The 13,361-nt window shown below is 41.7% G+C and overlaps 1 protein-coding gene across 1 annotated transcript in view; it reads left to right on the forward strand.

The window, feature by feature from the left end:
• LOC144606191 (thrombospondin type-1 domain-containing protein 7A-like) overlaps positions 1-13,361 on the forward strand; it is a 306,928-nt gene that overhangs the window by 165,336 nt on the left and 128,231 nt on the right. The window contains exon 4 of the mRNA XM_078422057.1: positions 5,995-6,176. Coding sequence (XP_078278183.1) covers positions 5,995-6,176 — 182 coding nt within the window. The remainder of the gene's footprint in view (positions 1-5,994; positions 6,177-13,361) is intronic.

Raw genomic sequence — 13,361 nt, forward strand, 5'->3', positions numbered from 1 at the left:
ATTAGTAAGTTTGCAGGTGGCACTAAAGTGCATGGTATTTTAGATAGCGAAGATGGTTATCAAAGGATACAGCAGTATCTTGATCAGTTCAGTAAGTGGGCAGAGGAATGGTTCATGCAGTTTAATACAGATAAGTGTGAGGTGTTGCATTTTGGGACGTCTAACCAGGATAGGACCTACACACTGAATGACAGGGCTCTGGAGAGTGTTGTAGAGCAGAGGGATCTAGGGGTGCAAGTACATAGTTACTTGAAAATGGTGTCACAGTTAGAAATTAGGAGGTTATGTTACAGTTGTGCAATACATTGATGAGGCCACATTGAAGTATTGTGTTCAGTTTTGGTTACGCTGCTACATAGGAAAGATGTTGCTAAGCTGGAAAGGGTGCAGAGAAGATTTACAAAGATGTTGCCAGGAATTGGGATCCTGGGCTGTAGCAAACGATTGAGCAGATTATGACTTTATTCTTTGGAGCGCGAGGATGAATGGTGATGATATAGAGGTGTATAAGACCATGAGAGGAATAGATACAATAAATGCAGAATATTTTACCCAGAGTACGGGAATCAAGGACCAGAGGACATGGGTTTAAAGTGAGGCAGGAAATATTTAATAGGAACCTGAGGGGGCAACATTTTTTACTCAAAGAGTGATGGGTATATAGAACGAGCTGCTAGACAAAGTAGTTGAGGCAGGTACTATCACAATGTTTAAATAAAAAAATTGGATAGATACATGGATAGGATAGGTTTAGAAGGATTTGGGCCAAAAACATGCAAGTGAGACTAATGTAGATGGGCCATATTGTTCAGTGTGGGCAGATTGGGCTGAAGGGCCTATTTCCACGATGTATGACTATGATTCTAAATCAAATTGGCTATACTGTTCTTAAAATCATAAAAATATTTGCAATTATAATTCAATAGGTACTATGGGTAAAAGTAATTATTACCTGCAAAACACAGTCATTCAAATCCATCTTCTTTTACCTTATTGTCAGTAAACTTAAAAGGAGGATATGAGTAGACATTGCAATGGTGCTGGTTATAGGAGAAGGAGGAGAGTTTAAGGAGAGAATTATAAGAAAATAACTGCAGATGCTGGTACAAATTGAAGGTATTTATTCACAAAATGCTGGAGTAACTCAGCAGGTCAGGCAGCATCTCGGGAGAGAAGGAATAGGTGACGTTTCGGGTCGAGACCCTTCTTCAGACTGAACGATCGAGTGATTGGAGAGAATTGAATGATTGATTTGAAAGATACAGCATGGAAACAAGTCTTTCTGCCCACTGAATCCATTCTGAGTCTGAAGAAGGGTCTTGACCCGAAACGTCACCCATTCCTTTTCTCCAGAGATGCTGCCTGTCCCGCTGTGTTACCCCAGCATTTTTTATCTATCCATGCTGACCATCATCTGTTCACACTAGTTCTATAGTTATCCCACTTTCTCATCCACTCCTACAAACTTGGGGCAATTTGCAGTGGTCTGCATGACTTTGGTACGTAGGAGGAAACCGGAGCACCCGGAGGAAACCCATGCGATCGCAGGGAGAATGTGCAAACTCCACACATACAGAAGCCTAGATTGGAATCGAACCCTAGTTTCTGGCAGTGCGAGGCAGCAACTCGATCAGCTGTGCCATTGTGCTGCCCGTAAAAAGTAAAACTAAAAATAATTTTAGTGTTAAAATGCATCACAGAACTTCTGTTCTGATAGTTATATAGTAAGAATAACATGTGTGGCTTGAAAATTATCAGGAGAATTCAGTGTACCAAAAAAAATTACAATAATCAAAACAATTTCAAATAAATGTCTTGAGAACTCAGATTGCTGATCCTTTAAACTTATTTGGTTTTGCATCCCACTCCATGCACCCTTCCTCCAGAAATTTCAAGCTTGATGATGCAAAGAAAAGGCGAAGGCCATTACTATGCATTTTCTACTGTGATGTGCCATCTCTTCAGAGCTGCAGGAATGTTGAGTGTGTGAAGCATCCAACATTTGTTTCCTCTTCTCCACAGTTGCCAGTTTAATTTTATTCCTATGAACTGACTTTTACTTTTGTGACAAATGTTCTCCAAAGACAAGTCAGTTCACGGCAAGGAGAATGCGTGCAGCAGCGAATTGCTTACGCAAGTTTATTAAAGCGTAATGCTGATATTTGAATAGCTGTACGCTAGCCCTTTGTTGTAAATGTTATTATCAATAATATGCTCCCAGTTAGTTGCAGGAACCGTGCTTGCAGTTGCAATGCTTGCAGTTGCAATGCTTGCAGTTGTGGGAGGATGAAATTGGTTGTTGGCAGCATGGAATGATTTGGTAACAGGCCAGAGTTTTATTCTCAGAAAAACTGGAGAGACCAGATGTTTATGGAGTCATTTTCTGTGCAGTCTCCAGAGTTTGTTAATCTGCTCAATGCCTGCACAAATAAGCAGATCTTGCATGGTATACACACCACTTAACTATACATCAGGGTTCCAATTGATATCCTCCAGCCAGATTATGATTTTTAGTTTTAGAGATACAGCTTGGAAGCAGGCCTTTTGGCCCACCGAGTCCGCATCGACCCCCGCACACAAGCACTATTCTACACTAGGGACAATTTTTACATTTATACCAAGCCAATTAACCTACAAACCTGTGCGTCTTTAGAGTGTGGAGAAAAAAAAGATCTTGGAGTAAACCCACGCGGTCACAGGGAGAATGTACAAACTCTGTACAGACAAGCACCCATAACCAGGATCAATACTGGGTCTCTGGTGCTGTAAGTGCTGCAAGGCAACAACTCCACTGCTGCGCCACCGTGCCGCCTTAATGTTAATGCAGATTGCCTGTTTCAGTGGCTGGCCTATTTCCCAATTCAAAGGCCCATTTGCAAAGTGCACATGAGAACTGTGGCTGTCGTATGGTTTGCCCTGCCCACTTTTCCCTGTATTTTTCCATTGCTGGTCACCTGTTTTAATGTGAAAAATGGCCACGGTGCAGTTGAAAATCATCCCCTTGAACGCCATATGACATGATAATTAAACTATGTCATAGAGTTCAGTGTCTGAACATTACTTTAAAGCCATTTTCTATTCCAATAGATCATTTTTTTCAGAAGATCATTGTTAATGATTGTATTAGTTCACATTCACAGAGGTATTGACTACGTTTGTTCCCCTCTCATTTAATAATCATAAGCACAGAAACAGGCCCTTAGGCCAACCGAGATGTCCCAGCCACGCTGGCCCACCTGCCTATATTTAGCCCATATTCCTCTAAACCTTTCCTATCCATGTACCTGTCCAACTGTCTTTTATATGTTGTTATATTACCTGCCTCAACCACCACCTCTGGCTGCTCGTTCCATTTGTCCATCACCCTCCTGGTGAAAAAGCCTGTTGAATCTTTCCCCTCACACCTTAAACCAATGTTCTCTAGTTCTTGATTCCCCTACTTCAGTCAGAGAGTTGTGAATCTGTGGAATTCTCTGCCTCAGAAGGCAGTGGAGGCCAATTATCTGAATGCATTCAAGAGAGAGCTAGATAGAGTTCTTAAGGATAGCGGAGTCAGGGGGTATGGGGAGAAGGCAGGAACGGGGTACTGATTGAGAATGATCAGCCATGATCACATTGAATGGCGGTGCTGGCTCGAAGGGCCGAATGGCCTCCTCCTGCACCTATTGTCTATTGTCTACTCTGTCCATTCATCTTATCTCTTCCCCTCATGATATTATATACCTCTACAAAACCTCCTTAGTTTCCTGTGCAAAATGCAGTATTTCCTGTTGGTCCATATCTATTTCTCAGGTCAGGTATGTTTATTACCTGGGTCACTGGTCAGGTAGTGCCAAATGGCTGTTTGGTACTGGAGTCATCACAGTTAAGTTCGGTCCTCATGCATTTTTGTTGCATGTGTCTTATTATTAAATATTCTACCCATCTCCCAATCGAATATCTCCTTACCTGCATCCATCTTTCACTTACCAAGCTTTGTCCCACCCCACCTCTTTTACCGCTTTCTCCCGCCTACTACATTAGAAAAAGGGTCCTGGCCCAAAATGTCACTTTTCCATTCCCTCCACAGATACTACCTGGTGGGCTGAATTACTCCAGCCCTTTGTGTTTTGCTGAAGATTCCAGCATCTGCAGTTCATGGTGCCTCCATTCAATGTAAGCACCTTGGCTAATTTCCTGTTCTTAGCTTGGACTGTACAGTCAAGCTACCATGTTCTACCCAATTCCCAGGCTGAGATTAACTACCTTCTACACCTACATTTCAAACATTAGCATTTCTAAAGCTGACAAGACACAATGAAGTAATAATCTCCCCAGTCAAATTCCTAAAAAAAAACCCGACCTTGCAGAATAATATGTTTTCACATTCATTCTTAGATGGAAACCAGCTTCCATCCAAATTACCAGTGAGTATTTTTATGTCTGTTTACCACAGAGACATGTGGCAGTCTCTGCTTATCGGTTTGAAATGCTTTGCTTGTTGTTGCCTCATAAAATATTTTTCTGAGTTGGATATAGAAATTCTGACAGCAATGCCTTCAAAAACATAGATCTAAAATATGGCCCAGCTGCTTCATTAAATTTTAAAGCAAGGAACATCTAAAATCCGACTTTAAAAGCTCTCTTTCCTTTTATATGTAATAACTCTAGGAGTCTAGAATTTCCTTTGAAGTGTTAGGATGCACAGATGCTTTAGAAATGTCTTGAAAAATTCCTTTATGTTTTTGTTGTGAAATGGGTTTTTTAAAAGTGCAGCTCCAAGCAAAAATCACAACAATCTCTGTGAAAATGAAATGCTCAGAATGCTGCTAATTGTTATTCCAAATTTTGGTGCAAAGTACAAAGTCCTCAAAAAGATTCACGGTTTTCTGTGTCAGTAAGTTGTATGTTTATGTGCTAATTTATCAAAGACTTTCACACTTTTAGACTTTTGTCTGCTGGCTAGGATAATTTAATTTGTCTGCTGGCTAGGATATTTACTTCCAGCTAATACATATGCCAGTAACATAGTCATAACAAACCATTGACAAGTGACTACAGTATACAGGAAACCAAAGAGAAAATGAGGGAGGGGCGGGGGGACAAATATAGCTAACACTTCTGCGAATGTGAACGAAGACAATCATTAAGACTGATGTTCGGAAAAAAAAGATCTATTGGAACAGAAAATAGCAATAAAGCGCTGTAGATATCCATGCTTGCATATTTATTTTATTCAATCTGCTCTCTTATATCTCTAATTTTGTGTCCATGTTAACAATGTGGCACAATGAAGCATTTATATGATGATTGGCTGGAAAATAAGTTTGATTTCCTTTCAATCTTCGTTATTGTGCTGATGGAATTCCTCCGTTTGGTGTTACAGTGGCACAGTGTTCTCATTGCAATATTTAACAACGTAACTGGGAACAAGAAATTATATGCATTCTGCTCTAGACGTAGCAGTTCATTGCCAGAATGAAGCCCATCAACATCATGTTTCCTACATTACAGCAGTAGCTACACTTCATTAGGGCTTCATTGGCTGTGAAATACTATGGGACATCCTGAGCTATAATTGCAAGTCTTATTTCTTTTTAAACAGAGATCAGTCCAAAATCCTCTTTTAACTAACACTTGCAATTACAATGCCATTTATCTACTCTGAAGTGCACTATCAAATACCTCCATTGTATGTGGGGGACATGATTTAGATTGCACGCTTTACAATGAAGAATCCATTATCACTTAAGAGCAACAGAAGTCGAGTAAAACAAAGGCAGTCTTGTCAGTAGCAGTCCTCCACAAGAATTTCTTTAAAAAATGCGCTCTCTTGTTTTCAATTCCTGTTTGAGATTTAGTTGTCGTTAATTTATCGCCCTTGAATGGTCACCCTTGAGACATTGTTGGCAAACTTTCTTGAACCGCTGCAGTCCGTGTGGAATAGTGAAGTGATTCTTCATGAAATGAAATCGTTTTATATTTACTCAATTGTTCATGAACTGCTTGCTGCAGGTATTTGTGGAGAACAACAGAATGGAGCGAATGTCGTGTCGACTCACTCCTCAACCAGCAAGACAGAAGACGTGGAAATCAAACGGCACTCTGCGGTGGGGGAATTCAAACCCGCAAATTTTACTGTGTGCAAGCTAATGAAAACCTCTTATCTTATCTGAACACTCTGAAGGAAAAGGAAGGTAATGGCCCATGTTTGATCTACAATGTGACCCATCATATTTATTCCCTGCAGACATGATTTAAATGTCAGTTCGGTTCATTGCAGTATCCTATTTCCACTAAGCCATTCCACTTAACCCACTTCATTTTTCCAAACAATGTTAATTATATCAATTACGTTAACTATTTGATATTTTCCCCTCAGTTTTGTGAATGAATAGTAATCAAATCCAAATGTAATATAATCACAAGCGCATGTTACAGCCATTCGGATAACAATAATTCACCCTCCTTGAATTCACAAATCTCTACCCACAAATTTGAGATATAAAATGAAAATTGCTCTCAAGGAATTTAGTGAAAAAAAGGTGAAAAAAATAAATAATTAAGCAAAATGTTTTTTTCAATTCTCGTTTCTTGATGACGTGGCTTCACATCAGGCAAAATTAAGATACTGAATGTTTTCTAGGACACAAGAAACTTGTAACATATAATTATGAATGTTTTATTCTATTAAGCAATATAGCACATATTTGTGCTTTACTCTGTCCCTCCTCACCCCCTCTCCTGAAATGTATTCTGTTCCTCAACTCTCTCAAAAATATTGATTGACTTGAAGAATCAAAGTGACAAACCTTGTCATTTAATAAACTAATAAATCAATAAGACTTTATTTTGGAACATCAAATTGGAATACGGCTAAAATAAAACTATCATAAAAAGAATAGACTAAAGTCTGCAAATATCAATATACATATCTCTCTCTCTCTCTCTCTCTCTCTCTCTCTCTCTCTCTCTCTCTCTCTCTCTCTCTCTCTCTCTCTCTCTCTCTCTCTCTCTCTCTCTCTCTCTCTCTCCTCTCTCTCTCTCTCTCTCTCTCTCTCTCTCTCTCTCTCTCTCTCTCTCCCTCCCTCTCTCTCTCTCTCTCTCTCTCTCTCTCTCTCTCTCTCTCTCTCTCTCTCTCTCTCTCTCTCTCTCTCTCTCTCTCTCTCTCTCTCTCTCTCTCTTTTTCTCTCTCTCTCTCTCTTTTTCTCTCTCTCTCTCTCTCTTTTTCTCTCTCTCAATGATTTGGATGGAAACATACAGGGCAAGATTAGCAAGTTTGCTGATGATACAAATGTTAATAGTTTTACAGATGGTGAAGATGGTTGTGAACAATTGCAGCAGGATCTGGATCGACTGGCTAGGTGGGCAGAAGAATGGTTGGTGGAATCTAATACAGAGAAGTGTGAGGTGTTGCATTTTGGGTCGTCGAACAAGGGCAGAACCTACACAGTAAATGGTAGGCCTCTGGGTAGTTTGTAGCACATGGGGATCTAGGAGTACAGGTGAATGGTTCCTTGAAGGTCGAGTTGCAGGTAGATAAGGTGGTCAAAAAGGCTTTTGGCACTTTGGCCTTCATTAGTCAGAGTATTGAGTATAGAATGGTCATGTTGCAGTTGTATAAGAGATTGGTGCGACTGCATTTAGAATATTGTGTTCAGTTCTGGGAACCATGTTATAGGAAAAAAAGTGTCAACCTTGAAAGGGTTCAGAGAAGCTTTACGAAGATGTTGCCAGGACCAGGGGGTGTGAGCCATAGGGAGAGGTTGAGTAGACTAGGTCTCTATTCTATGGAGCGCAAGAGGATGAGGGGTGATCTTATAGAGGTATACAAAATCATTAGAGGAATAGATCGCGTAGATGCACAGTCTTTTTCCCACAGTAGGGGAATCGAGGACATAGGTTCAAGGTGAAGGGGAAAAGATTTAATAGGAATCCGAGGGGTAACTTTTTCACACAGAGGGTGGTGGTGTATGGAACAAGCTGCCCGAGGCAGTAGTTGAGGCTGGGACTATCCCATCATTTAAGAAACAGTTAGACAGGTACATGGATAGGACAGGACTGGAGGGATATGGACCAAGCGCAGGCAAGTGGGACTAGTGTAGCTTGGACATTGTTGGCTGGTGTGGATGAGTTGGGCCGAAGGGCCTGTTTCCACAATGTATCACTCTATAACTCTATGACTCTATGGCTCTATGGCTCAATGACTCTATGACTCTCTCTCTCCATTGAAAAATATTCATATTGGCCAGTGTATGCAGTTTTGAGGTTTAATGAAGGCACAAGGAACTGCAGATGCTGGTTTACAAAACAAACACAAAGTGTTGGAGTATCTCAGCAGGACAGGCAGCATCTCTGGAGGACATGGAAAGGCAACATTTCCGTCATGACCCTTGTTCAGACTGATTGGAGTCAGTGGGACAAAGCTGGAAAAGAGATAGTGTTTGGACAAAACCTGCAAAGCAATGGGTGGATATAGGTATGGGGGTTAGGGGGTTGATTGGCAGATGTGTGGACAAAGGTTAGTGCTAGAAAGAAGAGAAAAGGGTGTAAGATAAGGAGAAAATGTAGTGAAATGTGAACCAGAGAGAGAGATAGAGGTGGAAGACGACAGGGGAAAGTGGAAAGGAAGGGGAAAGTGGGAGAAATGGGTGCACACCAAGGTGGGACACAGGGAAGTGAGGGGGAAAGGTGGGGGGAGGAGGTGAGAACGTGTAGATTTGGCAACTTTTCCGCTGAACTCATGCGCTTAGTCCATCTTGGCCTGCTGGGTCTCCCGATTGCTGGTCATTTTAGATCCTCTTCCCATACCCTTCTTTCTGTTGTGGACCTCCATTGCCAGGGTGAGGTTCCATGCAAAGTGAAGGAACTGTACCTTACTTATAACCCAACAGTTTGAACATTGAATTCTCAAATTTTACGTTGCAAACTCCCTCCCCATTTTTACCTCTCCATTTTCTCTCTCGCATCACAAAATTATAGAAATTTCTCGTATTAAAGTAATCGATATGAGACCTGTGCAGTCCATTATGCCAACATTCTTCAGCGAACTTAATTGCTTTAGTTTTGCTTGTAAGTCACAGCCATCTCCAGCAGCATAAAAAGCTGATGGAAGGTGAAGGAAATACAGGGGATGAGTGACATCTATTTTCAGTATGTTTTGGAGCATATTTTCAATGTAAACATTCTCACAGATTGAGTCCTGTGGCATAAGCACCCATTTACCATGGCAAAGCAGAAGCTAAATTACATAGTCAGATATTGGAGCATATTGGTACGATGCATGATTCCAAAAGTCTATAATATGTACTGTGAGACACAGGAACTAAGTCACAATTGTGCGCTACACACAGCAACATCACTGTTTCTATTGAGAACAGTTACCTCATCTCTCTGCTTTCACCTGCCTCGTAGTTTAGGGTTTACTTCTTGTTTCACTTGTGTTAGAAACAAAGATTGAAAATTGCATATTTTTCCCGAAATTTCTATCAGCAGGGCAGAGTGTTAATGTTGAGGTATGTCTTAATATTGTCATCCCATGCACAAATGATGCCATCCATGCCAAAGTGAATCACCCCTGTACATGCTCATATTAATTTTCCATTGGGCATGACTTCTACCAGAAGTGGGTGATATTGTATTGCGACATGTGTGAAACTGTGGCACTGCTAGTAGGGTCACTGCCGCACACCCCCAGAGACCTAGCTACAGCATCCTGACCTCGGGTCCTGTCTGTTAGGTCTTTCCACATTTTACCTGTAACTACACGGGCTTCCTCTGGATGTTCAGGCATCCTTCCACATCCAAAGACGTGTGAATTAACGGCTGTGTGCAGGTGAGTGGCAGAATTTTGCTAAGGTTGATGAGAATGCGGGCAATTTAAGAAATTTTAGGATTACTGTAAATGGTAGTTGATAGTCAATGTGGTCTCAGCAGGCCGAATGGTCTGTTACAAGTGTATTATTCCATGATATATATGTTTTTAAAGAGATAGCTCTTACAATGCAACTTGTGCACGGGCAAAATGTTCTGCTTGGACAGTTCAGATTGTTAAAGTTGTATAAATAAAAAAGCCCTCCAGGGTTTTTTAAATTTTATTAAAGGATGCTCCATTTCCCCTTGCCACCAATTTATAAATGGCTTGGATGTCACATCACATTCTGCTGCTGGCAGGCATAGTCAATTCTGTTAACAACACACTGTCCTTTAAATTATCCAGAGTAAAGAGACTCTCGCAAAGCACAGGCATCAAAGTAATATTTCTGTTACTTTATCAAAGACTAATTATGTCTGTTAAAATAGTGACCATGAAACTGAATACATATATGCACTGGATTGATTTTCTAATCACAAACCAAGATAATTTCAGGGTCATTGTTTCGTGGTTTTACAGAATATAACCAAATAAATTGTTTGCCTAGTGAATAATTTCCCTCACTTTCAGACTTCACATTGTTCAATAGCAAATGCTGTTTGTATAAAGCTTTATATCTCCATCCAGGAATTTACATAGTATTGATTATGTTATTTCAGAGATTCTGTCTCAGAACCAGGGGAAGCCTAGTATTGCACCACTTCTGTCAATCACCTTTGAATGCATAATCTATGGCACATTTATTTTTGAAGGTTCCATAGATGACAGTTTTTATTTGCAAACATTATTTTGAAACAGTTGTGTTACTTCGAGGTCGTGAATAAAAAAAAACATGCAGATGTTGATAATCTGCCTGATTTGTTAAAAATTATTGAACTGGCAGAAAATGCTAGAAAAACTCAGCAGATCAGGCAGCATCTGTGGAAAGAGAAACAGAGTTAAGATTTCAGTGAAGATGCTACAATGGATTTCTGTGCAACACATTTCTGTGTTACATAGATTGAGCAATTGTACTCCATTGCCTTCTCTACAGCAGCCTAAGATTCTTTAGTCAGAGGGTGGTGAATCTGTGGAATTCTTTGCCACAGAAGGCTGTGGAGGTAAAGTCAGTGGATATATTTAAGGCAGAGATAGATCGATTCTTGATTAGTACGAGTGTGTCAGAGGTTATGGGGAATGGGGTTAGGAGTTAGAGATAGATCAGCCATGATTGAGTGGCGTAGACTAGATAGGGCGAACGGACTAAATCTACTATCACATATTGTGAGATGCAAATGTGAGTGCTCACAATCACGATGCTCGAGACAATCTAGAGAAACAAGTATAGTTTATTTGCAAGTCTGCAGAGTTGGGTGCCTCCCCTCTCGAGACACACCGAGGTGAAGTCTATCTGTATTCTTTGGAAGCGCCTTATTGCCAATGGTTGTCCTCCTCCTGGGACTGCTCTCATGATTTTTTTGTTGATTTGCTGACATATTACACAACCCCCTATGACTTGTTTGGCCATGGTATACATCCCACGGCAAGCGTAGGTCCTGAGGAGGGTATCACAGAGGGCTTGCCCGTGCAGCCTCCCTAATAACTCCCTTATAATTTCTTTGTTCAATAGCTGCTTTCCATCCGCTGTCCACCATTTCCCATTTGGGGTACGCCGGGCTCCCATTTCTCTCATGTGTTCCTGCTCTTTTTCACCAAAGATAGGTATCTTTTCCTCGGGTTCCCTTAAAGGTATCAGTGACATCATTTCTACCGTCTGATCTGTGGCTGCTCTCTTTGCCACCTCATCCGCTGCCCTATTTCCTCGGGCTTCCAGGGCGTTACCCTTCTGATGCCCTGCCACATGTGCTATGGCTACCCGTTCTGGTTTCTGCAAGGCCTCCAATGTCTGTCCTATCAATTGCTCATGCGCTAATTCTTTCCCCCGAGCTGTTATCATTCCTCGCTCTTTCCAGATCTTCCCAAAGGTGTGTACTACCCCAAAGACGTATTTTGAGTCGGTATACACTGTTCTTTCCTTTCCCTCCAATAGTTCCAAAGCTCTCATTAATGCGTATAATTCACAAGATTGGGCTGACCAACTACCAGGCAGCCTGCCGCTTTCAATTTCCTCGATAGTTTCCCCATTCACTATACCGTATCCACTATGTCTTTTTCCATCTATACATCTGGAGGACCCGTCTATAAACCACCGGCTGTCGGTTCCCCCCTCTTTTCTGGGTAAGTACCCCTAGTGCCACCCCCTGTTCTGAATTTACGAACAGGTGGAAGGGTTGTTCTAACGAGGGAAGGGCCAACACGGGAGCGGTAATCAGACTGTTCTTTAATTTCCCAAATTCCACCTCCTATTCAGGGGTCCACTTAACTTTGTCTTTTTCGTCTCCCAATCTATCGTACAGGAATTTCACCTGTCGGGCGTAATCATCTATCCATAGTCTACAGTATCCTATCAATTCCAGGAATTTTCGGATCTCTTTCTTATTCCTCGGGAGTGGTACTCCTGTGATTCCAGCTATCCTTTCGGGGTTTATTCGTCTCTTTCCTCCGCTTATCAGGTGTCCTAGGTATTTTACCTCTTGTTGCACAAACTGAAGCTTGTTACGGGACACCCTTAACCCTTTCTCCCCCAAGAAGTTTAACAGAACTATCGTGGCGTCCCTTATTTCTCCTTCTCTCTCTCTCCTGACAAGAGAAGGTCATCTACGTATTGTAATAGTTGCGTTTCCCCGTGACCTGGGAAATCCTCCAGTACCTGCTCTAAAATCTGGCCGAATAAATTTGGTGATTCTGTAAAACCTTGAGGGAGCACCGTCCACTGGAATTGTTGTTTCCGCCCGGTGTTAGGGTTCTCCCACTCAAAGGCGAATAAGTCTCTACTTTCGGTTGCCAGCGGACAACTCCAGAAAGCGTCCTTTAAATCTACCACACTAAACCATTTGTTGCCTGGGGGTATCCGTCCCATGATGGTATAAGGGTTAGGTACTACCGAGTGTCGGGCTCGGACTACCTTGTTCAATTCCCTTAAGTGCTGTACGAGTCTAAACGTTCCGTTGGCCTTTCTGACGGGTAGGATCGGAGTATTGTATGGGGACATACATGGTTCCAATACCCTGTCCTTCAATAAATTCTCATTGATTGGTTGTAAGCCTTTTCGTCCCTCGGTCGAAATGGGGTACTGTCTTACTCGTACTATGTCTGCACCGTCCTTTAATGCTATCTGTAGAGGGGGTATTTGCAACCCTCCTCGGTTTCCTTCCTTGGCCCATACTTGGTCATTAATTCTTTGCTCGTCCTCCTTCCTTAGAGTATACAACTGGACCACTATCCTTCCCTCTACCGGTGCTGTGCCTATTCCCAATTGTATTTGTAAATCTCTGCCCATTAAATTTACGCCAGCCTGGGGTACTAAGATCAGGTCCTCTACCGCCTCCCGGTTTCCATACCTTACATTCACTCCTCCTATCTCGGGAGCTACCATCACAGTTTCCCCCTACCCCGGTAACTTTTACTC

This window comes from Rhinoraja longicauda, chromosome 2, assembly GCF_053455715.1.
Source record: "Rhinoraja longicauda isolate Sanriku21f chromosome 2, sRhiLon1.1, whole genome shotgun sequence".
Lineage (NCBI taxonomy): Eukaryota > Metazoa > Chordata > Chondrichthyes > Rajiformes > Arhynchobatidae > Rhinoraja > Rhinoraja longicauda.